The 27,495-nt window shown below is 38.8% G+C and overlaps 1 protein-coding gene across 5 annotated transcripts in view; it reads left to right on the top strand.

Annotated features, from left to right (window-relative positions):
• Nucleotides 1–27,495, top strand: part of CACNA2D3 (calcium voltage-gated channel auxiliary subunit alpha2delta 3) — an 891,383-nt gene that overhangs the window by 822,167 nt on the left and 41,721 nt on the right. For all 5 annotated transcript variants that reach the window (XM_035723841.1, XM_027586868.1, XM_027586871.1 and 2 more), the window contains one exon: nt 2,715–2,826. In XM_035723841.1, the coding sequence (XP_035579734.1) occupies nt 2,715–2,826 (112 nt within the window). The remainder of the gene's footprint in view (nt 1–2,714; nt 2,827–27,495) is intronic.

The following is a 27,495-nucleotide window of genomic DNA, read 5'->3' on the forward strand; positions in this document are numbered from 1 at the left end:
GACCAAATTGTAGCCAGATGCTCTGAGCTTTATGGGTGGCCTCCCCAGATAAAAAAAGGGGGGTGGGTTAAGAGCACATGAAAGAAAAACGAAAAAGAAAGAAAGGTGGGAAAAACTCCCTAGCATCCAACAAAGATGTCCTCAACAAAATCCTCTGACAAAATCAGAGACACTGGAGAAGAACTTGGAAGCGAGTGCTGTTTCCACCAGGTGCCCCTCTCTGTGCTGTACCTGTTTGGCCCGGGCCTCCTAAAACTGACCTTGCCTTCCCCCTGAAGGCAGGCAGTTTGTCATGAGGGCCTGAGATGCTTACATTCCCTTTGTCTGTTTGCCTGAAAAACACCATTCAGGGGAGTTATTCAGATATTCAGCAAGCATGTGACCCGGGCCTTTGGGAGCACGACACTCGCCTGTGCTGTCCCTACAGTGAAGCCAGGAGTCAAGGAGGTAGTCACTGGCCTTTTCTAACCAAAAAGTACTGCTTCAGAAAGGCCCGCTGTTTCTGAGAATTCCGTGCAATAACCCGTAGTCGTGTGGTAGTAAGCATGTTCGCTTAAAGAGCCCTTACGGTGCACCAGCCACTTGCCGTGCATTAATTCATCTGATCCTCAAACACCCATGTGAAGTTATTCCCTCTTATTCCCATTTTACAGAGGAGAACACGGAGGTGCCAAGAGATTGAACTTGCCGGCTGTCCCACAGCCTTGGCAAGATTCATGACCCCCAGTTTGTGCCCTTAGCTACTATGTATGTAATTTGTCCAGCTCCTGGCACGTGGGTGGTGACACACTCCAACCGCTAGTGTTTCGTGAAGGCTGCGTGTGTGTCTGCACCTGCATGTATGTGAAAGTGTGCACGCGTGTCCCTTGGTTAAGAGCTGTACCTGCCTTGGTCTATTCATTACTCAGAACAACTCAGGGAGTTAGCATGGGCATCATGCCTAATGTCAGTGACCAGTTTCTGAAAAATCACATGTTGTACATAAAAAAGCTGATTGAATCCACTTCCTTTTGTTTTAGAGGAGAAAAACGACAATGTGTTATGCGTTAACCCCAAACCCCAATCAATTTCCTCAAAATAATTAATGCTCAGTGAAAATTCTATATTAAAAAAAAAAACAATCACATTAGGATATACATGCTTGGAACACGGCTTCCTGATCACCCAACAAATATCTGGTGGTTACCAAATGCTCCTTTAGCACTTAGTAATCCCGGGCTCACTTAGTGCCGGCAGCCTCCACATGACCACTACACAAAACATGTCCCCATGCTTCTGACATCCAACCAACTGTATTTGGAATATAACTTGAGACTTTGTCAAAACATCATTTTGTTAAAATCCTATAGAGTTTTGGAGTTGGAAATGTAAATTGTATATTCTATATATGTATAAATAGATGTTTATATTTCCATATAAATATCAGCCAAAAACTTTGTACAAAGTTTGGGTATTGGAAACCTATGAGCATTCTACTGGTAAGTTTTTTTGGGTTTTTTTGTTTGTTTGTTTGTTTGTTTTTAGAGGAGTGGGGAGGAGCAGAGGGAGAGGGTGAGAGAGAATCTTGAACAGGTTCCAACCCAGTGTGGAGCCCGATGCGGGGCTCCGTTTCACAACACTGAGTTCAGGACCTGAGCCAAAATCAAGTCAGATCCTTAACTGACAGAGCCATCCAGGCGCCCCCTACTGGTAAGATGTTAATGGGTGACAAGTCCTGTGACAAGTACTGTACTATTGGCATCTCCATTTTACAGATGAGAATACTGAAGATTAGTTAGAAGCAATGAAGCACAGGATTTATACTCCAAACTTCTCTGACTTCAGTCTTCACCCTTAACCACTGTTACAGTATCTACCATCATCATCATTTGAATGTTACAACGGCTTCATTAGAATGCTAGTGTTATTCTTCTTGTTATTGATTACTGTTGTTACTATTATTATTGTTAACTGACATTTCCTCAGCACTCATAATGTTCCAAGTAGTCTACCAAATATTCAACATATAATGTTTCATTTACCTCTCAGCTCACCCTCTGATAGAGGGAGTATATTAGCCCCGATTTACACATTGAAAAAAACTGAAACGTAAAGAGTTTCTGGAACTTGCCCACTGGACATAACTTCTTTACATTATTTTATCAACCACCAAGACATTACCCAATGCCTACTAGGTAGCCATCCATGTACCCGGGTTATCTAGTGCTGTATTCCTGGACACGGAACTTCATAAGAGTGGAATGAGGTTCATGGCTGTGGTTCAAAGACATTACATATTTTACTATTCCATAGTTCAATTTTGTGTCTGTCATAAAACCACGTAGTTGTATCATGACCTTTGTCTCACCCTAAATAATATGGTGTAACTTCTATTTTATACATTTATTCAGATACACATATGTGTTGCTGCTAAGTTCAAGTAAGTCTGAAGTCCGAGACCCGTTGACTTTATGTTGTCCCAGAAAGTATTCTCGTGATCCATAAATGATAGTGGACGAAGCCAACACAACGACTTGAGGAACTGTAGCTTATAGAGTTGCTTGGCAGATGAAATCACTTGACAAATTAGAAAATAATGCATCATGCTACGCCTAGAAAAATCACAGCTCGGCAGGAGTGGAACTGGGTTCTGAATTACTGGGCTGCCAGTCACAAGAAAGCCTGTGCCTTTGTTCTTTATATTCTTTCCTTTTTTCTTTTTCCTATCCCTACAGCCCAGAAATTGAAACAGACCCTGGAGCCTTGTGACACTGAATATCCAGCATTTGTTTCTGAGCGCACCATCAAGGAAACCTCAGGGAACATTGCTTGTGAAGACTGCTCCAAGTAAGCCACCCGCCGCCTCCTTTCTGCTCAGCGTAGAACTCCAATGGGCCGATGTGTCTGGCGTGCTCATGATCACAATGAGAGATGGAAACATGGCTGCCCTCTTATATGAGGAAGTGTTTCCACCAGCTTGGAAAAAAACATCACTTGGCTTTGTTAGATCATTTAGAATTTGGGAAGGGTTCAAAACGCTTGAGAATGCATCAGAATAGACGAGGTTTTTAGTTGAGTTTATTGTTGGTTGGAAAAAGTCCTAATTGGTGTTTTCCCAGTTGACGGTTGGCCATTTCAGCAATCTGTTGGGAAAAAATCCTTCGGTGTCTTTCCTGGAGGCATCGAATCTTCAGGATTCGCTGGAATCTGGTGTCTGGGGAATGAGTCCTGGTCGCTTACTAGGCATTTCCCTGGTTCCTAATGACATTGGGCCTTTTTTAAATGGTCTTATTGATCATTTGGGTTTCTTGCCCCTTCATTTCTCTTGGTAGTTTGCTGTTGGGTGATGAATCTACTCTTACTGGTTTGGGTGTTCTAGGTTTTGATGCAATTTCTTTGCACTTGTATGCTTTACATACATGTCTTCCTAGTCCTTTGACTCCTCATCTTTTATAATGTTTTAGATGCATTGAAATTTTCTTTTGCTTTTATTTTAATATAGTCTAATTTATTCTTCTGTTCTTCTATGATTTGTGTGTTTGTGCTTTAAGAAATTAGTTTCTGCCCTCATGTCATAATGGTATTCTCAAATAGTTTTATTCTGAACACTTCAAAGTGTTGACTTTCACATTTAGGACTTGAATCCCTCTTGAATTTATTTGTGTGTGTGCCATAATGTAGCATCTAATTTCATCTTTTTCAGTGTAGTTCCATGTTAACCAGCACTGCTTTTTGAATGCTCTTTTTTTTTTTCAATTGATTTATTATCCTGTATCATATAGGGTAAGTTCCCATCTGTATAAAGATCTGTTTCCAGGTTTTATGGTTTGTCAGTACTGATGTCAACACCATATCTCTTTAATTATTAGAGCTTTATAATATGACTTGATATTTAGGAGAACAAGTATCTTTTCCATATTCTTCTAAGTTGTCTTGGCTATTCTTGTCTCTCTTTCATATTAATTTTGTAATCAGCTTAATTTCCATGAATTATGATACAGTTTTGATTAAAATTGCTATAAGTTATAGATTAATTTGAAGATAATTGCTATCTTGTATAATACTGGAACTTTCCATGTATAAACTAAGTATGTCTCTTTATTTACATGTCTTTTAATACAGCTTTATAATTTTATGTTAGATTTATACCTTGAAAGCATGTAGTTTTTCCTGCTATCAGAAATGGCATACATTTAAAACTACATTTTCTAATATGAGAACAACACTGATTTCTGTATATTGAATATCTTGTATGCAGTTGCTAAATGCTCTTTTAGATTTAATAGTTTGTGTATGGCTTCTCTCAGACTTTTTTTTCACACACAGTAACATCATTTGTGAAAATTTTCCTTTCTAACTTCCACGCTTGTTTTCTTACATAGAAGTAACTGGAATTGTTGACTAGAAGCAGTGAGAGTAAACAACTGTATCTTGTTCCTAATTTAAAGGAATTTCTTCTAATAATTCCATGTTAACTATGATGGTTGCTATAGGATTTTTTTATTGAGGTATAATTCACATACAAGATCATATTAGTTTCAGGCATACAACGTAGTGATTCAACATGTCTATACATTATGAAATGGTCACCACAATAAATCTAACTCCCATCTGTCACCTTACAAAATTAACACGTCAGTGATTCTATTCCCCATGATGTACATTACATCCCCATGATTTATTTATTCTATTGCTGAAAGTTTATACTTCTTGATCCCCTGCAACCATTTCAACCCCCCCCACCCCCTCCCCTCTGGCAACCACCAATCTGTTCTCTTCATCTATAAATATGAGTTTTGTTTTGATTTGTTGATTTATTTTTTAGATTCTGCATGTAAGTGAAATCATGTGGTATGCTATTGGATTTTCTAAATTATAGTAAAATATTAGTAATATTAAATTTACCTTTGTAACTATTTTTAAGGAGATTTTGACAGTGATTTTCTTTTTAAGTTTATTTGTTTGTTTGTTTCTTTATGTAATCTCTACACCCAATGTGGGCCTGGAACTCACCACCCCGAGATCAAGAGTCAGTTGCTTTCCTAACTGTGCCAACCAGGCCACCCTCATTGTACTATTTTTAAGCACACAGTTCAGGAGCATTAAGTACATTTGCAATGTTGTGCAACCATAACTGCTATCCATTTCCTGAGTTGCCTTCGATTTTTGATAGTTAGCCATTTATTAGGTTAAAAAAAAACCTCTTCAGGGGTGTTTGTTGCTTTTGTTGCTATTGTGTGAAATTTGAATGGATGTTAAATTTTATCAAAACATTCTTTCTACATTAATTACTAAAATGATTTTAATTTATTAATATGTTGAGTTACATTGATAAAATTTTTAAAAATTTAAATCATGAAATATATCATATATACTATATCTTTAATGGTAGATGGATTATCTAATGTGAAAACATGCTTTCTTTCTCAGGATGGTCTTTCATTGCCCTGATTACAAAAGACAAAAACCAAAACCATCTTGCTAGGTCCATTTGTTCATGTTATATTGAATTTGCCATCTGTACTCGAAAAAAAAGAGTGGGTTAGGGGTCCCTGGCTGGCTCAGTCGACTAAGCATGACTCTTGATCTCAGTTCAGCTCATAATCTCAGGGTCCTGGGATCAAGTCCTGCATCTGGCTCTGTGCTCAGTGGGGAGTCTGCTAAAGTTTCTCTCTTCCTCTCCTTTTGCCTGCCCCTTCTCTAAATCAATCAATCAATCAATCAATCAATCAATCTTTAAAAAAGGAAGAGTGGGCTACCCTTTTCCTTTCAAATACTGTTATTTGGCTTTGTTATTAAGGTCATTTTATTGTCATAAAATTTCTTGGATCTTATACATTTTGTATAAGATTAAATTATCTGCTTCTTTTAGGTTTGGTAAAATTTACCCATAAAACTATCAACAGGTGATAGGTTATGTATTTATTTATTTATTTTTTCCTGTGTGAGTAAATTTTCAACTACTGAATTAGTTCTTTTTTTTTCTTTAAGATTTTATTTATTCATAAGAGGCAGAGGGAGAAGAAGCAGGCTCCCCGCTGAGCAGGGAGCCCGATATGGGACTCGATCCCAGGACCCCAGGATCATGACCTGAGCCGAAGGCAGACGCTTAACCATCTGAGCCACCCAGGCACCCTGAATTAGTTCCTTCAGTTGTTAGATATCTTTGGAATTTCTATTTCTTTTTGAAATGATTTTGGTAATTATATTTCTTAGAAAATTGCCTATTCCATCCCGCTTTCCATGTTTATTGCATGCATTTATTAATAGTGTTCTCTTTTGATTAAAAATGCTGCCATATTTGTGATTTTGCCTGGTTTTAAATCAATCTCCCCCTTCCCTTCTCCTCCCCCTTCCCCCCATACCTCTTCTTCTCACCCTCCCCTCCTTCCCCCTCCCTCTCTCCCTGCCTCTCCCTCCCTCCCTCTCTCTCTCTCTCTGTCTTTCCTTCCCTAACTCCCTCCCTCCACTGTTTCCTCCTTCCTTCCCTCCCTCTCAGTACTAATAGAAATGTTTGTTTTCTTTTCCTTTTCTAAGAACTATCATCATTTAGTTTGTTAGATTTTCTCTGTTGTTTCTTTGACTTTCTATTTCATTTATTTTGCTTCTTATCTGTATTATTACCTTTCTTCTATGTTTTTGAGATTTACACTTTATTATTTTCTAACATTTTGTGTTTGATGCTTAGCTTTTGCAGCTTCATTCATATATATAATAAATATATACATATGTATAATTTCTCTCTGCCTTTCAATTTATATAGGGTTTTCATTATTATTCAGCTGTGATAATTTCCTAATTTTTGCCATATTTTTGATCAGTAAATTCTTAAATACTGTTTTAAGATTTCCTAATATATATGGGCTTTGAGGCTGTCTTTTTTTTTTCTTATTGATTGCTGGTTAAATGACATTGTGGTCTGTATACCACATGGTCTGTGCAGAGACCTGTTTTGTATCCTAGTACTTGTCTGTGTGTTTTTGAAAGCAGGTTTCATTCTCTAATAACTGAGTACAGGGATTAATGTGTATCCAATGGATCAAGTGTGTTCATTGTGTTTCAAACTTTTGTCATTGTTGTTGTTCTATTTTAGATACAAGGCTCTCACCAGGCTTATGGATCTTTCCACTCCTTCATGTCGTTCACTTTACTTTGCTTTTTATATTTGGAAGCTATGTGACCATAGACATCCCTGTTCAAGACTGGTACAGCATCCTGATAAATCTTTCCTCTGATCACTACTGGATAGCCCTGTCTGGGAAAGTACCTTATGCTTTAATGTCTGTTTTGTTGGCTAACAGCATAGATGCAGTATTTCTTTGTTTGGTGACATATCCTAGGCATGTTTTCCCCCTTCCCTCCATTTCCAACTTTCTTTTTTGTTTTTGTCATTTTGCATTAGGATTTTATCTTATAAATAGAATGCAGCTGGCTTTGGCATTTTTATTATCTCCATTATTAGAGATTTAATCTTTCATAATTTACTGTGCTTATATAAGTTTGAGTTTATTTCTACCATCATTTTATAAGCTGTCTATCCCCATACTCTTCCTTCCTTCCCTCCCTTCCTCCTTCCTCCCTATTCCCCCCCCTTCCTTTCTTTTCCCTCCAATTGGACCTACTGAGTTTTCTCTGTTCCTATTTTTCCCTTCCTAGGATGTAAGGTATGCACTCTTTTCTTGAAGTATTTACCCTTAACCTTGTACATGTTTCAGGATCTCTTCCGTCCTCCAGAACAAACTCTTAGAACCTCTGCCTTGGATTACCTCCCATCTCTTCCATGTGATATTTCCTAACATTTTAGCTCTGCTGTGATTTTAACCCACCAAATATGTTATTATTGCTGTTGCTGCCTGTAGAAAATGAGATGTTTACCAGTTTGTTTACTCACTAGTTTTTTTAAACCATTGCTTCTTGTTTTACAGTACCTTAGAAGTTTTTTTTTTCCAGAAATGATCTAGGAGTGGTAAATGATCTCATTCTTTGTCTAATATGCTTTACTATGTACTCTGCAGTGATCATTTAACTCCATGCTATCTAAATTGAAGTATTTTGAAGATACTATTCCACTGTCTCCTGAGTTTTAGCTTTGCACCTCCATAGGTGGTCTGGCTTTTCCCCCTCTCAGAGGGCTTTTCTTTGATATTCTGGTTTCACTGACATGTGTCTAGATATAAATTTACTTCTCTGTGTTTATATACTTTCTTTTGGGTAATTTCCCTAAACTCAAGTTCACTAATTTCCTTTTGGTTGTGTCTAGTCCGCTGCTTGGAGTCCATTGAGTTTTTAATGTGGATGCCTTTCTATTTATTTTTAGATGTATTATTTGCTTCTTTTAAAAATCTGTGTATTCTTGTATACTTTAAATTTGCTAAGAAAGTAGATTTTAAAATATCTGTGTCTTCTTTATATAGATTCTTATTTTTTAAAAAGATTTTATTTATTTATTTGACAGAGAGAGACACAGCTAGAGAGGGAACACAAGCAGGAGGAGTGGGAGAGGGAGAAGCAGACTTCCTGCCAAGCAAGGAACCAGACACGGGGCTTGATCCCAGGACTCGATCCCAGGACCCTGGGATCATGACCTGACCGAAGCAGATACTTAACAACTGAGCCACCCAGGCTCCCCTTTATATAGATTCTTATTCTTAAATTTTCTATACCTAATTCTATACCTTTTAAGGCTGTTTTAGTAGCTTAAATTTTTTGGGGGGGTGGGTGCCAGTTTCCTTGTGTCTTGTGTCTGCTTTCTTTCCTGGTAGATAATTGGCTCATGTGTTCTGTCATTTTTGACCATGAACTGATTTTTACTATTAATTATTATTTCTGTGGGAACAAAATAGAGCTTGAGTTCCTCTTCACAGTAGATTTATAGTTGGGCTTTAATCATGTGTCCTGTTAGTATTGACTGCCTGGGAATTCTTGTTATGTAAGTTTTTGTATTTAGGAGTTTCTGCATCATATAATTACAGTAAATATTTTTCCCAAGCGGCATGTAGTTTCCGTTTAAAGTTTGATTTCTCATGCTAATATTGTTTTGCCTGTTCAGACCCCAGACAGGCCCAGATTATCCGCTTTTTACACTTAGCTATAAATGTACACGTTGGCTCTTAGTGCCTTGTCTTGTAAGTTCTTTTGTTTACAGACATGCTTATACTGTTTTACTGTTTCATCCAGCATGTCTAAGTGTTTAGAGCAGAATGGCTTCCATACTGGCTTAATCTGCCATGTTATAGTTTACTGTTCTGACTGAGGACTTTCTAGAGCCACCATAAGAAAGCACAAGAGTATAGTGGTTTAGCGCAGGAGCTGTGCCATCAGGGAGTTCAGAGTGTGTGAGCTCCAACTCCAGTAATTGCTGGCTGTGTGATCTTGATCAAAAACCTAAACTCTCTGAAACTCAGCTTCTTCCTGGGATAATAATAGTAAGTACATCATCGGCTGGTTGTACGAATTAAGTGGGAAAATTTATGTTGTGGATTTAGCATGATGCCTGGAACAGAGTAAGTCCTCAATAAATGGACCCATTTCATGCTAGCATAATGTCATATGCATTTGTGTGCAAAGATTTTAGCCCCCATTAACTGTTCTGTTAAAATGTACATTTTCCTTTTGATAGTCTCTCATCCCTTTGATACTGTAGAATTCCTGTAGGAAAAGCTACAATAAATATGTATTTTTGATGGCCAAAGTTCACGTATACTTAAGGAACGTTGACAGTTCATCGCTCTGTGGCTCCGTGAAGTGGACTCCATTGATTTTATAATGACTGCAAACCTTTTTGACCAGAGGGATATTATATCCTCACTACCATATACACAACTACAGACTTCCTAAGGTAGCCACTCTCTCCTAGTGCATAATAGGTAATCAGATTTGGTGGAGTAAATTAGGTTTCTTATTTCCATTCTAAATGAGAAAACAAATAGAACCACGATAGATGACTGCTAAGGCCAGCAATATTTTTCCTTGTTGACTAGCAGTCAGAAGCCAAAAATATGAATGCAGTTTGATTAAAATAAGTAAGATTTCAAACTAAAGAGAGACTACTTTTCGTTCAGTGGAGGGTAACTTCATTCCTGCTATGGCCCAGGAATTGCAGGTGAATTGTGAAATCCAAGGATGGATGAGATATGAAGTTGACACTCAAGGTATTTACATCCCCTGTGATGAGTCTGCTTCAGGCCTTGACTTCCACACTGGGTTCAAGACTCACAGGAGGTTGGGAAGTTCAGCGGGCCTTATCCCATTTGCTGGCAACACTGAAAAGACACTGCAGGCTTTGGAGGATTTTTGTTTCAAAGTTTCAGGACCACCACCTGGTAGCTCAGTCATATGCAACAGAAGCAAAATAATAAAGGCCCAAGGATGTGAGTAGGGAGAGGAATGGAGATGTGTGCTTTTCCTTTCTTTTTCAGTAAAGTTTTTATTGATGTGTAGCACGAACAGAGAAGTGTACAAACCATACATTTGCAGCGTGATTAATTTTCACGAACTGAACATAGCTGTATAAACAGCACTCAGGTTGAGAAATGAATGAACATTGCTAGCCCCTCGGAAGCCCCATACCTGCCCCTGCTAGGTGCAGCCCCCACTTATCATAAGACAACCACTCTCTTGAGTTCTAACATCAATGATTGCTTTTACCTTTCTAACATCTAACTTGTGAGATGGTAATTAGTTCATAAGATATGAGGACTGATCTATTAATGACCTTGAGGGGAGTTTCTAAGGAGTCAGCTTAGAGAACAAAAAAAGGCCTTAGGGAAAAACCATTAAAGATAGCTAAGGGCTTCAGTGTACAATTCTTGATTGTCTGTCATATCAAGTGGCCTAGACACTGCGCCACACTGTTGGGGACCAGATGGCACACATGATTCCTGTCTTCATGGAGTTTACAGACAGGTACCTGGACGATGTCAACATTCCATGCTTAGGGCCAGGATTATAGAGTAAATGTCACATAGAAGCACAGAAGGGAGGCTTGGGGTAGTCAAGAAAGGCTTCCTGGAAGAAGTGGCATTTAATGTCAGACCACCAGGATATGAAGGACTTAGCAGGTAAGAGTATCCAGGCAGAAGGAAGAGCCTTGCCTAGGCAAGAGGAATTGTGGTTTGTTGAACAGACTGCTCGAAGTTCAGGGAAGCTGGAACAGAGAGCTGGAGGTGAGGAGGGGTGGGAGAAGAGGCGAGGAATAAGTAAGGGCCAAATAATGTTGTCCCTTTGATTCTCCTGCCAAAGAGAACTAGTCCTTTGAAGAACTTCAGCTGCTACCCCAATACCAGGATGGCACAACAGAAAACTTGTAAAGAAGGGAGAAAAACATGATCAGATTCCAGATGATGGGAGAAATGACAGCAATCAGAGTGACAGTGATAGTCTCTTGAAGCAGAAAGTCATGATTCAGACAGATCACATGCGGCCCTACTATTCCCCCACACCATAGTGTGCACGTCTACACGCGCGCACACACACACACACACACACACACACACACACACTCCGGTCCCAATAGAGCAAAAACCCAATTGGTTTCCCCTCCACCGCCCCCTCCTCTTTTTAAGGATTAGATATTGACAGATCAGCTGGGGTAACTAGTTGAATGAGAAATCAATTCATGACTAATTTTTTCTAATCCAAAAATCCTTGTGAACCTTTGTTATAAAATCATCGTATAATGCTCATATCATACCAAACTAGGCTCCTGACAATAGTCTCAGATGCTGTGCAGGCCTGAGCCTTCTAGTATCTTTTGCATATCCCTTTCTCTCTTTCTTTGCTCCATTTTATGAAATGAAGTTTTTTAGCAGATACGTCTATTTATCGAAGTATTTATCGAAGTATTTATGAAGATAACAATTTGTATTTGGTACGATCTCTGGATTCTCGTTCCCTTGTTGACGGCTGGTAGATTTTTTAGTTCAATGCCCAGCACATTTGGTGGCAACCAGGAAGCCGAACTCACACATCTGCTTTATATCTACTTCGTGTAGAAATTTGTCAACATTTGCCTGGGAAGAGTGAGATTTTACAGGACTGGTTCTCTAAGACAATTACTAATTTTCAACCAACTTTATAGGTAACTTCAGGTCAGGGGCAGTGACATTCAAAAATAACACAACTCTACAGCATTTGGCCAGGAGCGAGTTGGAAACTGAGTTTGGTGAAAATTATAGCATTTCAGAAATTACGTACTAAGATCTTTTTCAAAGAAAAACATCTCGCCTCCCGCAATGGAACATACAAAGCTGTGTCCGTTACAAACCGTTCTGAAGGCAGCGATTACTTTCCTCCAAAAGCAATGGCAAACCATAGAGCAACAACAATCCCAAAGAACTGTGCGCTTCCCACGGGAACATGCTTCTTGCTGCAGTTTGCTGGGGACTGTCATTAACAATCTTCCCATCTCTTAGACAAAAGCAGATGTCCTTGGTGCCTAACCATTTTGCTAGAACTCAGGAAACCATGTCAGGTGGTTCTGGCCGCACAAAATAAGTCTTTTTGGTCTCCAGTGATCTTTGAAGACTGGCTGCTCCTAACTCCGTTTTTATGTCCTGTTTCCAGCATCACTTGATGGTTTTATATGGAAAATACATCAAGAGGTGACTCAGTTGCTCTAAATAGAAACCTTCAGATTGGCAACTCTAAAAGTGGACATTTATCTGTCTATTTCATAGACAGATATATTATAACTGAGGGACAGTATGCAATGTTTAAAAAAGGATTTTCAAAAATATAGGGTTTATTAAGAATGCAGGAGCCTAAAAGAAAATAAGAATTTACATAAGAATGTCATTAGGGTTGGTGGTTTGGCTGCTTTAACCAATAATTTTCGTCATTCAATATACCACTGATTATTAAATTAATCTGTTATTCAAACAGCAATCGAAAACAACTCAGCCCATATTTTCTGGGCATCTGTGACTGTCAACAAGTTTAACAAAACTGGATATCTAAAAAGAATGCAATGTTTTATGATTTTCCAATACGTTTCTTTCCTTCTTGATACCCTCTCAACCTTGGCTGAGACAGGGATCCAAGCAGAATGAAAACCAATCCCTATGTTAACTACTTCTAGCCCGTTAAGAAAAATAATTAATCAAGAATAAAGGGAAACATGTGTAACGTGGATGATGACAGAACTTTAAAAATCTTGTCACATTTCAATGCTGGCAAGATACTCATTTTTAAGGCAAATTAGATTTTTTTGTTGGTTGTGGTGTGTGTGTGTGTGTGTGTGTGTGTGTGTGAATGCATGCGGATGTCTTTTTTGGGGGGTAGTATCACTCATCGCTTTTCATAAAAATTATATTGCCATCAGTTTCACTTTGGGATCAGAACACAAGCTTTGCTCATCTTCTTGGAAGCCCCAAAAGCTGTGGCTACACTTTGCTTCTCTCATCACTTCTCCCCATGCGCCTTTCATTTGTCCGCTAAACTGAAAGAAAGTAATTGGTCTCGAAGCTGTGTTGACATGTTTCGTGGGCTACGGTTCAGAGAACCATAGTTCAGGGATTCCATTTTCCTACAAACTACTCCAATTTCCTGTTGAGGTCTCACACTGGGTGGGCGTTTTACCGCAAGTCTTCAGACTGTTCCCAGTGAATGCCCTGCAGGTGTTCTTAGCAGTGGGCCTTCTGGAAGCGACCTGTAAAATGGATCCATTGCACAATGGGGACATGGCGTCTTCCTGAGTTAAGGCTGAGAGGCTGGGCTCGGGGGCTGGACTATAGTCAGGGCTACCACACTTAATCATGTAATGATTTTAACCAGTTATTTAAACATCTGGGTTCTGCCCTGCTCATCTGCCCAAGAGGCATAATACCTGCCTCATAGGAACTGTATGTGGGTTTAAAAAAAGTATAACACTCATACTTAGCACAGTGCCCAGCAGAGTAAATGCTGCATAAATGGGAGATATTTTTATAGAGCACAATTCACAAACCCATCTGTGTTGACAGGGATGTAGGAAAACCACAGAACTCCAGTCAGGCTCCTCTTCCAGATTTCTTCTTAGACTGGGAGGTAAAACTACTAGTTTCAATCAGTAGCTGGTGAGGTTTTTGCTCCAATAAGGCTGTCCTAGATAAAGTAGATCTTGGATTTTTGCCACTTCCTGGATCCACTTGAGCGCTTGGTTCATAAAAATAAATTGGAAATATGAATTAGGGACTACACATATTCAATAGTGATCAGATACTTCATTACACAAATTGGATACAGACTTTGCCAGTGGGAGTGCATTAGTGTCATGAATAATGTAATTTGTAGGCGTTAAAATGTAACAGTTTTAACCACTTAATTTGCAAGTGTACACTAATTTGTTGAAATATTTTTTTATCTCCTGCTCTATAGATTCTTGCCAAACTACTGTACTCAATCTTGTTTAAAATGTGTAAATAAAGGTGATTCACTTCCCCATGAAATAATCATCGGCCCTTTGCAGCGGGCTTAGTTCACTTCTAAACAAGACAACTTTCCACTCTACAATGAGATTAACACCAAAGGTCAAATTCTTCCCTTTGGAGATCGAGGGCTATGCAACTTACTTTCCTCCACGTTTTCCCTTGGTATCATTTACTCACTTATACCTTGCCATGTTGGCTGCTAATGTGCAGGGCTGTGGATCTCCCAAATCAAAACAGTTCCTGTCCTTTTGAATTTTACAGGGTCACACCCACACTGTGGTGGGGGAAAGCCAGCCTCCTCCTTCTTGCTAAGTTCTTCCTTCTTATTCTGCCTCTCAGAAAGGTGGTAGAAATAACTTGTGGATCCTATAAGCGATTTCTTTCCATCAAGAGAGATTTAAAACATGATGATCACATCTGAAAATTTCTCAACCCTTGGTCATCTACTGTTGAGAATGTGCCACTCATCCCTTCATAAAGGGCTACCTTCTTTTCATATTTTGGGTATGGTGCCGGGTTTGAATAATTCAGGACTAGTTCTGACAACCAACAACCTAGTTAGGGCTGTATATGTGTGTGGTTGCTAAAAACATGTTGGCCTGAAACTTTAAAAAAAGGGGGGAAGGTGGCGTAAATGCTGTATCTTGGGAGCTGTCTTTTGAATTGTTGAAATAGTGCCGGAAGATGAAAACATGTCCCAGAGGCATTAGAATAATTGGGATTAAAACCTCTGGGTAATTTTCCTACCAGTTCTTTGGATCTCAATTCAACGAGGTACTTTACCGGAGACAGGACCTTACTGATTGTTTCTCAGATGCTCACAGGAAAAAGGTGCCCTGTTCCAAATGCAAGGACGATTACAAATTTGAGGTTCCAGATAGAATGGTGGGGTTGTGTAGGTGTGGCTATCTTTACTTGCCCTTTGATAATCAGTGTTTGGAGAGGTTTTAGTACAGGAAATGTTGTAAATTACTGTTTTCCCTTGCCAGTCCATGATGCAAAATGAGAGGGGCGCATGTCTGTAATGACTAGGCAGGTCTCTACCTGACATGAATTAGTCTCACAATTTCCCATTTGTACATTTCTTAATGTGTGGGAAAGCGGGGTGGGAGCACATGCAAGTTTGGCTGGGCTCACAACACAGTGAGGCTTTCCTCTTCCACGCTGGAGGGTAGGAGACCAGCGTAGCAAAGGCATATTTTTAGAATGTTTATTTGCATGTGGAATGGAGGAGTGCAGAGCTGTATCCATACTATTGACGTTTTCGAGCTGCATTTCTGCGGTGCATTGTCTCCATCCCGATGGCTGTTTGTGCTGTGACGCCCACCATCCCTGCCTCAAAGAGCAGTCTGTGTTCCTCCCTTGGGCTGCCCGGTGCTGCACCTGAAGTGGCTTAGCAAGTTGCCAAAACCCTATAGATGTGTGTTTATTAACTCTCCAGCTTGCCCTCCATTTGTTTAGCTTGGAAAGAGTTATATATTCCTATGGGCATTAAAAACCCATCTGATGTATTAAAGGAGCTCAAAGGATCAAAGTAGAAATGCTGCTTGAAATGTAGCATATTGAATATAGACATAAAATTTTCTGGACACCACTTTTTCACAGGACATTTTGTATACTTAAGAAGGGAATTCATTTTTTAATGATCAGCTTTTCTTTAGGATTGGCATTTCCCTCTCTCTCTCTCTCTCTCTCTTTCTCTCTCTCTTTGTTCAGGTGAACTCCAGTTCCACCTTTTTAGGTTTGCTCATGATTTTGACAGGAAAACCCATTGGCAGCCTAGGGGAGGCAGGCAATAATCTCAGTACCATCTTCATGCCTAGGAAGATATAGCCCAAGATCCTTAATGAACACACCAGCCACTGGCTCATGACCAAGGTTCTTCATGCATGTGGTAGAAAATGGGTGGAGAGGTTACAAGATGAGGATTGGAATCACCCATGAGCCCCATAAGTAGAGGTGTAACTGATCAGTCGGAAGGATGTGGGAGAAATTCTCAGGCTAGGATCATTGTATCAGATGTTTTGCAAACAATGCACTGCTACACTGACTTTTAGAAAACAAATTGTACATTTCATTTTTTGGACATTTCTGGACAACAGAAATTGTCCATGTCTGTTGAAGTAGATTGCCCCTGCCCTCTTGCATTATTTCTGTACATCCAAGCCTATCTGAGAATTTATATATGATTGCTGTTTAGTAAATGTCTGCTTTTTGCCAAGAGCTTTGTGTCTATTTCCATGTTTATCATTCTGTCAATTTTTTTCATTTCATCTGCATTTCACCGAGGAGGAACTTGAGGCTCAGAGGAGTATAGCCCCTAACCAGTGCTACAGAGCTGCTAAGTACTTGATGTGAATTAGGTCGGCATCTGCCTGACTCTGAAGCCTGATAGTGAATTCCAGTGGCATCCAGGTGAATGCCTCTCTGTCATGGCACCAAGTCATTATGTCAGACTGAGTTCATCTCACCATGAAGATCTGCTTTGGAAACTGACAATTGGACTCTTCTCTTGACCTATGGGAAGAAATTGCAAACATCCAATTTGACAAGAGCCGTATACCTCCTGAATTCCAGTTTCATGCAAATCCCCATCGGATCTACTTAGAGGTTTTCTCACAGCACATAACTGTTTAAGCATCTGTGTATTTGTCTTTCTCCCCCACCAAATCAGGTGAAATAGGCTGGAACCATAGTAAAAAGTAGTTCAGGCTTGGTATCATGCAAACCTGGGTTTGAATTCTCAATGCCATCCCTAAGGGTGACCTTTGCCAGCAAATGAATTACCCATCTCAGCTACCACCTGTTCGTCTGTAAAATGACCATGCTAATAGGACCTACAGGGGGTTGGCTTGATGTGAACATTACAAGGTACAGTTAAAAGGGAAAAAAAAAAGCTTCATCCAGCACCTGGCATTTAGTTGGTGTTCAATGTCTGGGAGGTCTTCTACTGAATTCACTATAGATGGGACATGTCCTGTTGATTCCTATATGCTTAGCACTTAAAATACGGCTTTGCATAAAGAATGGTGCTCAGAAAATTGTTAATTGAGACAAACTTTCCCAAGAGAATAAACTTGTAAGTGAGCAACAGGGCAACAGGGGATGGGGTATGTGTAATTCTAGTAGTTGAGACACCTGTTATTTTGTGTGATATTTGAAAACAAGTATGTATGTGTTTTGGAAACAACTAGAAGGTCAGATTCCCCAGAATGGAAAGAGAACTTTGTGATTTTCCTTAGGAAAAGAGAAGATGGTCCAGGAAGGGTTTTGCCTAAGGTCCCACAGGGTGAAGCAGCTGATTCCAGATGCAAAGCCCAGGTGGCAGCCTGTTTGGGAATCTTTCTCTGTCACATTGCTTCTTCTCCATAGCTGATAATTTTTAAAATAACTATTAACTCACTAACTGAATACACAAATAAATGATTATACAAAATATGATACACAAATATAGTAAATAATTCAAATAGTACATAAGATATGCAATGAGAATTAAATCTCCCCACTCCCATAGCTGATAATTTTTAAAGTAACTGTTAACTGAACACGTAAGTAATTGGTGATACAAAGTATGATACACAAATACAGTAAATAATTCGAACAGCATAAGGATATGCAATGAGAATTAAATCTCCTACCACCTATGACCCCCTGCAACCTGTCTAGAGGACAACCATTGTTTCTAGGTCCTAGTGCATCCCTCCAAGGATGTCTTCTGCAAATACAAACACAGGCATATTTGGTGTTCCACTGCTCATTTATTATAGGAATGAGAGCATACTGTGCGTACTGTATTTCACCTTTTCTTTTCCACCTGCTCAAACTGTCTTCACATCTTTACATACATTCATCTTTTTATTTAAAAAAAATCACCTGAGATTCGTTTTGGGGGATATTTTCATTTAACCCAAATTGGACCCAAAACATTGGCTACCTGAAGCAGAGTAGAGAGGAATGTTCTCATATAATATGTAATTTATTTATTTATATGATAAATGACTAGAAGAATTGATGGGTCAAAGGGTATGCATATTGATAATTTTGATATATCCTGCAGAAATGCACTCTGGAGAAGTTAAACCAATTTACATTTCTACCAATTTATGAGGATTTACGTTAGTTACACTCTTACCAATGTGGTGTGTTATCAAAATGTGTCCTTTGCCAGTCTGGTAGATGAAAAGTAGAATATCACTGTTATCTTAACTCTTCTATTCATGACTGGGGCCGAATATATTTTCTGTCTTCAAGCCATTTACATTTCTCTTTCTGTGTGCTCTCTAATTAGGTCCTTAACTCTGTTTTCCTCTTGTTGTTGTTCTCTTAAAGTATTAGACTTTTATATTAAGCTTATTTAATAATGACATTAACTATTTATCCCATGTATTACATGAAAAACAGGGTTTATCATAATTATTTTCTCATTGCAAAAGTAATACATGGCCTTATGGAAGGAGTAGAGAAGTGTCTATGGGCTTATCCTTCAGGAGTAAAACAACTGATAGAATTTTGGTGTATTTGCTTTCATTCGTGTTTTCTGTAAAATATTCTTCGTTTGTTTTATTTTTCAAAAATGGCACAGTATTATAAATATTATTTTATGAAATGCTTTTTTTTACTTGAAATGCCATGAGCATAATTCCTTGCCCTTAAATAATTCTGCAGCATAACTTTTTAAAATAACCACACAGTGTGTAGGTTTACTAATTTCCTTAACCAATCCCATTTGGCTATTTATAATATTTGCTATATTAACAATGACATCGTAAATGAATGTTTTTACTCCTAAAACTCCATGTATCCATGTAATGATACATTTAGTATCAATTCCTAGAAGTAAAAGAGTCGGGAACCTTCTTTGTTAAGACGTTTTGATAATAGTTAGTTACATAATACAGATATAAATGTTTATTTTTCTTTTGATTCCTTTTTCTGTTGCTTGTTTTCAGAGAAACGATGTAATTTTACAAAGAACAGATAATAAGTAGAGGTTATTTTCCAAAAAACCTTCTCCAGGAAGACATGGTACCAACCGAGAATGGAAACTTAGTTTGTTGTAAGCTTTTATTTCTCATAATAAGGTGATAGAGGAGAAGCCTGTTTGCAATTTAGCTTAAGACATAAGAATAACAGAAAGTACAGTAGTGATAGACAGGTTTATACATTTAATGCTTTTGTTAGTAATCATTTCTAAACCTCCTCAGATGATTTTTTAAAGTCTACTTTTAACAAAAGGTATTGACTTCTAGTGGGGTGCCAAGTTAATTATTTCAACTTAATAATGAGCAACATTGAATTGACATTACATAGGCTTGTGGAGGGGGTTACAGAAAAATAAGCCTCAGAAACATTTTCTGAATGTGTGAGCATGGCTGTTAAGTAATGGGGGAAATTAAAGCAACAGGAAAAATTGTTGAGATTAATGAACAGGATAAACGCTCAGGGTGTATAAAGGCACAGAGTTTTCTGAGCAGGTCTGTGTGCTCCAGAATGCTGATTTCAGCCTATAGTCAATGTCCCCAGTAAATTATGCTAATGCTATCGATCCTAACCATTTCCTGACTGGGCTTTTCATCTCTTCTTGTGACTTCACATAGCCTTCAAATGCATGCCTATCAAGCTTAGGAAATTGAATTGGCTTTTAAGAAAGCAGGCAAAACAAATAGCATACAAACCTGTTTCTTATCGTTGAAAACTGCATGCCAGGAAAGGAAGAGTGGAATGGTCAGGGTATTTAGGATCAATCTAAAAATGCTCTCATGTGACTTCTCTACATATTATGGGAAGCAGTGAATGCAGGTAACAGTCTTGTAATTCATGGGCTAGGATAGAAGTCAACCAACCATGTTCACGCCAGTGATGGAACAGACTAAGGAGAGAGATCTTCAAGGCACATGAGCTTGAATTCTCCACTTAACTTTGTTGTGAAGATGTAGCATCAATTTCATCAGTTTTCTGAACAGTGGTGTGAAGTTGCTTTAAAAAGTAAAATGGGACAGGGTAATCAGCCATATTGTGATTATCTCCATCTTATATTATTAGAACATCCCATATGATTTTTTTCTTTTTCTTTTTTTTATTATTAAGTTATGTTAATCACCATACATTACATCATTAGTTCTTGATGTAGTGTTCCATGATTCATTGTTTGCGCATAACACCCAGTGCTCCATGCAGAACGTGCCCTCTTTAATACCCATCACCAGGCTAACCCATCCCCCTACCCTCCTCCCCTCTAGAACCCTCACTTTCTTTCTCAGAGTCCATAGTCTGTCATGGTTCCTCTCCCCCTCCGATTTCCTCTCGTTCATTCTTCCCTTCCTGCTATCTTCTTCTTCTTCTTCTTCTTTTTTTAACATATAATGTATTATTTGTTTCAGAAGTACGGATCTGTGATTCAACAGTCTTCCACAATTCACAGCGCTCACCATAGCACATACCCTCCCTGATGTCTATCACTCAGCCACCCCATCCCTCCCACCCCCTACCACTCCAGCAACGCTCAGTTTGTTTCCTGAGATTAAGAATTTCTCATATCAGTGAGGTCATATGATACATGTCGTTCTCTGATTGACTTATTTCGCTCAGCATAATACCCTCCAATTCCATCCACGTTGCTGCAAATGGCAAGATCTCATTCCTTTTGATGGCTGCATAATATTCCATTGTGTATATATACCACATCTTCTTTATCCATTCATCTATCAGTGGACAACTTGGCTCTTTCCATAGTTTGGCTATTGTGGACATTGCTGCTATAAACATCGGGGTGCATGTACCCCTTCAGATCCCTACATTTGTATCTTTGGGGTAAATACCCAGTAGTGCAATTGCTGGGTCATAGGGTAGCTCTATTTTCAACTTTTTGAGGAACCTCATACTGTGTTCCAGAGTGGCTGCACCAACTTGCATTCCCACCAACAGTGTAGAAGGATTCCCCTTTCTTTGCATCCCCGCCAACATCTGTCGTTTCCTGACTTGTTAATTTTAGCCATTCTGACTGGTGTGAGGTGGTATCTCATTGAGGTTTTGATTTGGATTTCCCTGGATGCCGAGGGATGTTGAGCACTTTTTCAAGTGTCTGTTGGCCATTTGGATATCTCCTTTGGAAAAATGTCTGTTCAGGTCTTCTGCCCATTTCTTGATTGGATCATTTGTTCTTTGGGTGTTGACTTTGATAAGTTCTTTATAGATTTTGGATACTATCTCTTTATCTGATATGTCATTTGCAAATATCTTCTCCCATTCTGTCGGCTGTCTTTTGGTTTTGTGGACTGTTTCTTTTGCTGTGCAAAAGCTTTTTATCTTGATGAAATCCCAATAGTTCATTTTTGCCCTTGCTTCCCTTGTCTTTGGCGACGTTTCTAGGAAGAAGTTGCTGTGGCTGGGGTCGAAGAGGTTGCTACCTGTGTTCTCCTTTAGGATTTGGATGGACTCCTGTCTCACGTTTAGGTCTTTCAACCATTTGGAGTCTATTTTTGTGTGTGGTGTAAGGAAATGGTCCAGTTTCATTCTTCTGCATGTGGCTGTCCAATTTTCCCAACACCGTTTGTTGAAGAGACTGTCTTATTTCCATTGGACATTCTTTCCTGCTTTGTCGAAGATTAGTTGACCATAGAGTTGAGGGTCCATTTCTGGGCTCTCTCTTCTGTTCCATTGATCTATGTGTCTGTTCTTGTGCCAATACCATACTGTCATGATGATGACAGCTTTGTAACAGAGCTGGAAGTCCGGAATTGTGATGCCGCCAGCTTTGCTTTTCTTTTTCAACATTCCTTTAGCTATTCGGGGTCTTTTCTGGTTCCATACAAATTTTAGGATTATTTGTTCCATGTCTTTGAAAAAAGTGGATGGTATTTTGATGGGGATTGCAATGAATGTGTAGATTGCTCTAGGTAGCATTGACATCTTCACAATATTTGTTCTTCCAATCCATGAGCATGGAACGTTTTTCCATTTCTTTGTGTCTTCCTCAATTTCTTTCATGAGTATTTTATAGTTTTCTGAGTACAGATTATTTGCCTCTTTGGTTAGATTTATTCCCTGGTATCTTATGGTTTTGGGTGCAATTGTAAATGGGATCGATTCTTTAATTTCTCTTTCTTCGGTCTTGTTTTTGGTGTATAGGAATGCCACTGATTTCTGTGCATTGATTTTATAGCCTGCCGCTTTACTGGATTCCTGTATGAGTTCTAGCAGTTTTGGGGTGGAGTCTTTTGGGTTTTCCACATAAAGTATCCTATCATCTGCAAAGAGTGAGAGTTTGACTTCTTCTTTGCCGATTTGGATGCCTTTGATTTCTTTTTGTTGTCTGATTGCTGTGGCTAGGACTTCTAATACTATGTTGAATAGCAGTGGTGAGAGTGGACATCCCTGCCGCGTTCCTGACCTTAGGGGAAAAGCTCTCAGTTTTTCCCCATGGAGAATGATATTTGCTGTGGGTTTTTCATAGATGGCTTTTATGATATTGAAGTATGTACCCTCTATCCCTATACTCTGAAGAGTTTTGATCAAGAAAGGACGCTGTACTTTGTAAAATGTTTTTTTCTGCGTCTCTTGAGAGGATCATATGATGGTTCTTGTTCTTTCTTTTATTAATGTATTGTATCATGTTGATTGATTTGCGGATGTTGAACCAGCCTTGCAGCACAGGGATAAATCACACTTGGTCGTGGTGAATAATCCTTTTAATGTACTGTTGGATCCTATTGGCTAGTATTTTGGTGAGAATTTTTGCATCCATGTTCATTAAGGATATTGGTCTGTAATTCTCCTTTTTGATGCGGTCTTTGTCTGGTTTTGGGATCAAGGTAATGGTGGCCTCATAAAATGAGTTTGGAAGTTTTCCTTCCATTTCTATTTTTTTGAACAGTTTCAGAAGAATAGGTATTAATTCTTCTTGAAATGTTTGGTAGAATTCCCCTGGGAGGCCATCTGGCCCTGGGCTTTTGTTTTTTGGGAGATTTTTTATGACTGCTTCAATTTCCTTAGTGGTTATAGGTCTGTTCAGGTTTTCTATTTCTTTCTGGTTCAGTTTTGGCAGTTGATACATCTCTAGAAATGCATCCATTTCCTCCAGATGATCTAATTTGCTGTCATAGAGTTGCTCATAATATGTTCTTATAATTGTTTGTATTTCTTTGGTGTTGGTTGTGATCTCTGCTCTTTCATTCATGATTTTATATATTTGGGTCATTTCTCTTTTCTTTTTGATAAGTCTGGCCAGGGGTTTATCAATCTTATTAATTCTTTCAAAGAACCAGCTCCTAGTTTCGTTGATCTGTTCTACTGTTCATTGATTTGTGCTCTGATCTTTATAATTTCTCTTCTCCTGCTGGGTTTAAGCTTTATTTGCTGTTCTTTCTCCAGCTCCTTTAGGTGTGAGGTTAGGTTGTGTATTTGAGATCTTTCTTATTTCTTGAGAAAGGCTTGTATTGGTATATACTTTCCTCTTAGGACTGCCTCTGCAGCATCCCGAAGATTTTGAACAGTTGTGTTTCCATTTTCATTTGTTTCCATGAATTTTTTTAATTCTTCTTTAATTTCCTGGTTGACCCATTCATTCTTTAGTAGAATGCTCTTTAGCTTCCATGTATTTGAGTTCTTTCTGACTTTCCTCTTGTGATTGAGTTCTAGTTTCAAAGCATTGTAGTCTGAAAATATGCAGGGAATGATCCCAATTTTTTGGTACCGGTTTAGATCTGATTTGTGACCTAGGATGTGATCAATTCTGGAGAATGTTCCATGGGCACTAGAGAAGAATGTGTATTCCGTTGCTTTGGGATGGAATGTTCTGAATATATCTGTGAAATCCATTTGGTCCAGTGTGTCATTTAAAGTCTTTATTTCCTTGTTGATCTTTGCCTAGATGATCTGTCCATTTCAGTGAGGGAGTTGTTAAAGTCCCCCACTATTATTGTATTGTTTCAATGTGTTTCTTTGCTTTTGTTATTAATTGGCTTATATAATTGGCTCTGCTCCCATGTTAGGGGCATAGATATTTACAATTGTTAGATCTTCTTGTTGGATAGACCCTTTAAGTATGATATAGTGTCCTTCCTCATCTCTTATTACAGTCTTTGTTTTAAAATCTAATTTGTCTGATATAAGGATTGCCACCCCAGTTTTCTTTTGGTGTCCATTAACATGGTAAATGGTTTTCCACTCCCTCACTTTCAATCTGGGGGTGTCTGTGGGTCTAAAATGAGTCTCTTGCAGACAGCATATCGATGGGTCTTGTTTTTTTATCCAGTCTGATAGCCTGTGTCTTTTGATTGGGACATTTAGCCCATTTACATTCAGGGTAACTATTGAAAGATATGAATTTAGTGTCATTGTATTGCCTGTAAGGTGACTGTTACTGTGTACTGTCTGGGTTCCTTTCTGGTCTATGTTGCTTTTAGGCTTTCTCTTTGCTTAGAGGACCCCTTTCAATATTTCTTGGAGGGCTGGTTTTGTGTTTCCAAATTCCGTTAGTTTTTGTTTGTCCTGAAAGCTTTTTATCTCTCCTTCTATTTTCAATGACAGCCTAGCTGGATATAGTATTCTTGGCTGCATATTTTTATCATTTAGTGCTCTGAATATATCATGGCAGTCCTTTCTGGCCTGCCAGGTCTCCGTGGATAAGTCTGTTGCCAGTCTAATGTTTCTGCCATTGTAGGTTACAGATCTCTTCTCCCGAGCTGCTTTCAGGATTTTCTCTTTGTCTCTGAGACTCGTAAGTTTTACTATTAGATGTCGGGGTGTTGTCCTATTTTTATTGATTTTGAGAGGGGTTCTCTGTGCCTCCTGGATTTTGATGCCTGTTTCCTTCCCCAAATTAGGGAAGTTCTCTGCTATAATTTGCTCCAATATACCTTCTGCCCCTCTCTCTCTTTCTTCTTCTTCTGGGATCCCAATTATTCTAATATTGTTTCATCGTATGGTATCACTTATCTCTCAAATTCTGCCCTTGTGATCCAGTAGTTGTTTATCTCTCTTCTTCTCAGCTTCTTTATTTTCCATCATTTGGTCTTCTTTATCACTAATTCTCTCTTCTGCCTCATTTATCCTAGCAGTTAGAGCCTCCATTTTTGATTGCACCTCATTAATAGCGTTTTTGATTTTGAGTTGGTTAGATTTTAGTTATTTTATTTCTCCAGAAAGGGTTTCTGTAATATCTTCCATGCTTTTTTTAAACCCAGCTAGTATCTTTAAAATCATTCTGAACTCTAGTTCTGACATCTTACTAATGTCTGTATTGATTAGGTGCTGGCAGTCAGTACTGCCTCTTGTTCTTTTTTTTTTTTTGAGGTGATTTTTTTTTTCCATCTTGTCATTCTGTCCAGAGGAGAATAGATGAATGAGAGAACAAAATGCTAATAGGGTAACAACCCCCCAGAAAAATATAAACTAAACAAATCAGAAGAGACATGAAACTGGGGGAAAAGAAAGGGAAAGAAAGAAAAAAGAAAAAAAAAGATAAAAACAAACAAAAAAACAGAATATGATCAAATATGATCAGGTTGGTGCATAGATCAGTGCCACACACTAGATTTTGGGTGTATTTTGGTCTGTTAGAAGAAAGTGCCTCCCAAAATTTTAAAGAAAGGAAAACTTATATATGTACAAAAATAAGGGTTAATACGATGAAGGGATGGAATATGACTGTAAAGATGAAAATTATAAAAGATTTTATAAAAGGAATTGATAAGAAGCTGGTTGAAAAAAGAAAGAAGAGGATTTAAAAAAAGGGGGGGAAGAGAATGTGATCAGGCAGGAGACTAGAACATCTGTCTTCCCTATCGCCCCGGATTCACTTCCCCACAGTCACTTCCTACTTTCCAGAAAGCGGTCGCCTTTCTGTTCAGACAGTTGTTGCTATTCCTTTCTTCGATCTCCTGTTGAGTCCGTAGGTGTTCAGAATGGTTTGATCCCTATCTAGTTGAATTCCTGGGACCAGACGAAATTTAGGTCTCCTACTCCTCTGCCGTCTTGCTCCTCCCCCCTCACATATATATTTCTTTACCACCTATTTTCTCATCCTTCTCACTTTCCTCAACAGCAGTTACTCCAGACTCTCTCGTCCAAATAAAGAATCTTTCCTGAATACAAAGTGGATTCATGTCTTTTCTTCTCTACCTCATTCGAGCCATTCTTTTTTTTTTTTTTGACCAATAATTTTATCCTGTTCCCATTAAATTACTTAGCCTCATCAGCTGCTCTGTTGTGCTCTGAGCTCTACTCAATACTCTGATTCTTCTACACTGACCCCATATGATTTATTTTTAAAAGATTTTATTTATTATTATGCAGCCCTCGAAAGGAATGAGATCTTGCCATTTGCAACGACGTGGATGGAACTGGAGGGTGTTATGCTGAGTGAAATAAGTCAATCAGAGAAAGACATGTATCATATGACTTCACTGATATGAGGAATTCTTAATCTCAGGAAAGAAACTGAGGGTTGCTGGAGTGGTGGGGGGTGGGAGGGATGGGGTGGCTGGGTGATAGACATCGGAGAGGGTATGTGCTATGGTGAGCGCTGTGAATTGTGCAAGACTGTTGAATCACATATCTCTACCTCTGAAACAAATAATGCAATATATGTTAAGAAAAAAAAAAGAAGATAGCAGGAGGGGAAGAATGAAGGGGGGGAAATTGGAGGGGGAGACGAACCATGAGAGATGATGGACTCTGAGAAACAAACTGAGGGTTCTAGAGGGGAGGGGAGTGGGGGGATGGGTTAGCCTGGTGGTGGGTATTAAAGAGGGCACGTTCTGCGTGGAGCACTGGGTGTTATACACAATGAATCATGGAACACTACATCAAAAACTAATGATGTAATGTATGGTGATTAACATAACAATAAAAATTTAAAGAAAAAAAAGATTTTATTTATTTATTTGCCAGAGAAAGAGAGAGTGCACAAGCAGGCAGAGCAGCAGAGGGAGAGAGAGAGAAGCAGACTCCCTGCTGAGCAGGGAGCTCAATGTGGGAGTCCCTGGGATCAAGACTTGAGCCAAAGGCAGAGGCTTCACTAACTGAGCCACAGACATCCCATATGATTTATTTTTAATAGTCACTGTGAGCAAAGCAATTTTATTTCCCACTTTTTAAAATGATGTCA

The sequence above is a fragment of the Zalophus californianus genome, chromosome 1 (assembly GCF_009762305.2).
Source record: "Zalophus californianus isolate mZalCal1 chromosome 1, mZalCal1.pri.v2, whole genome shotgun sequence".
NCBI lineage: Eukaryota > Metazoa > Chordata > Mammalia > Carnivora > Otariidae > Zalophus > Zalophus californianus.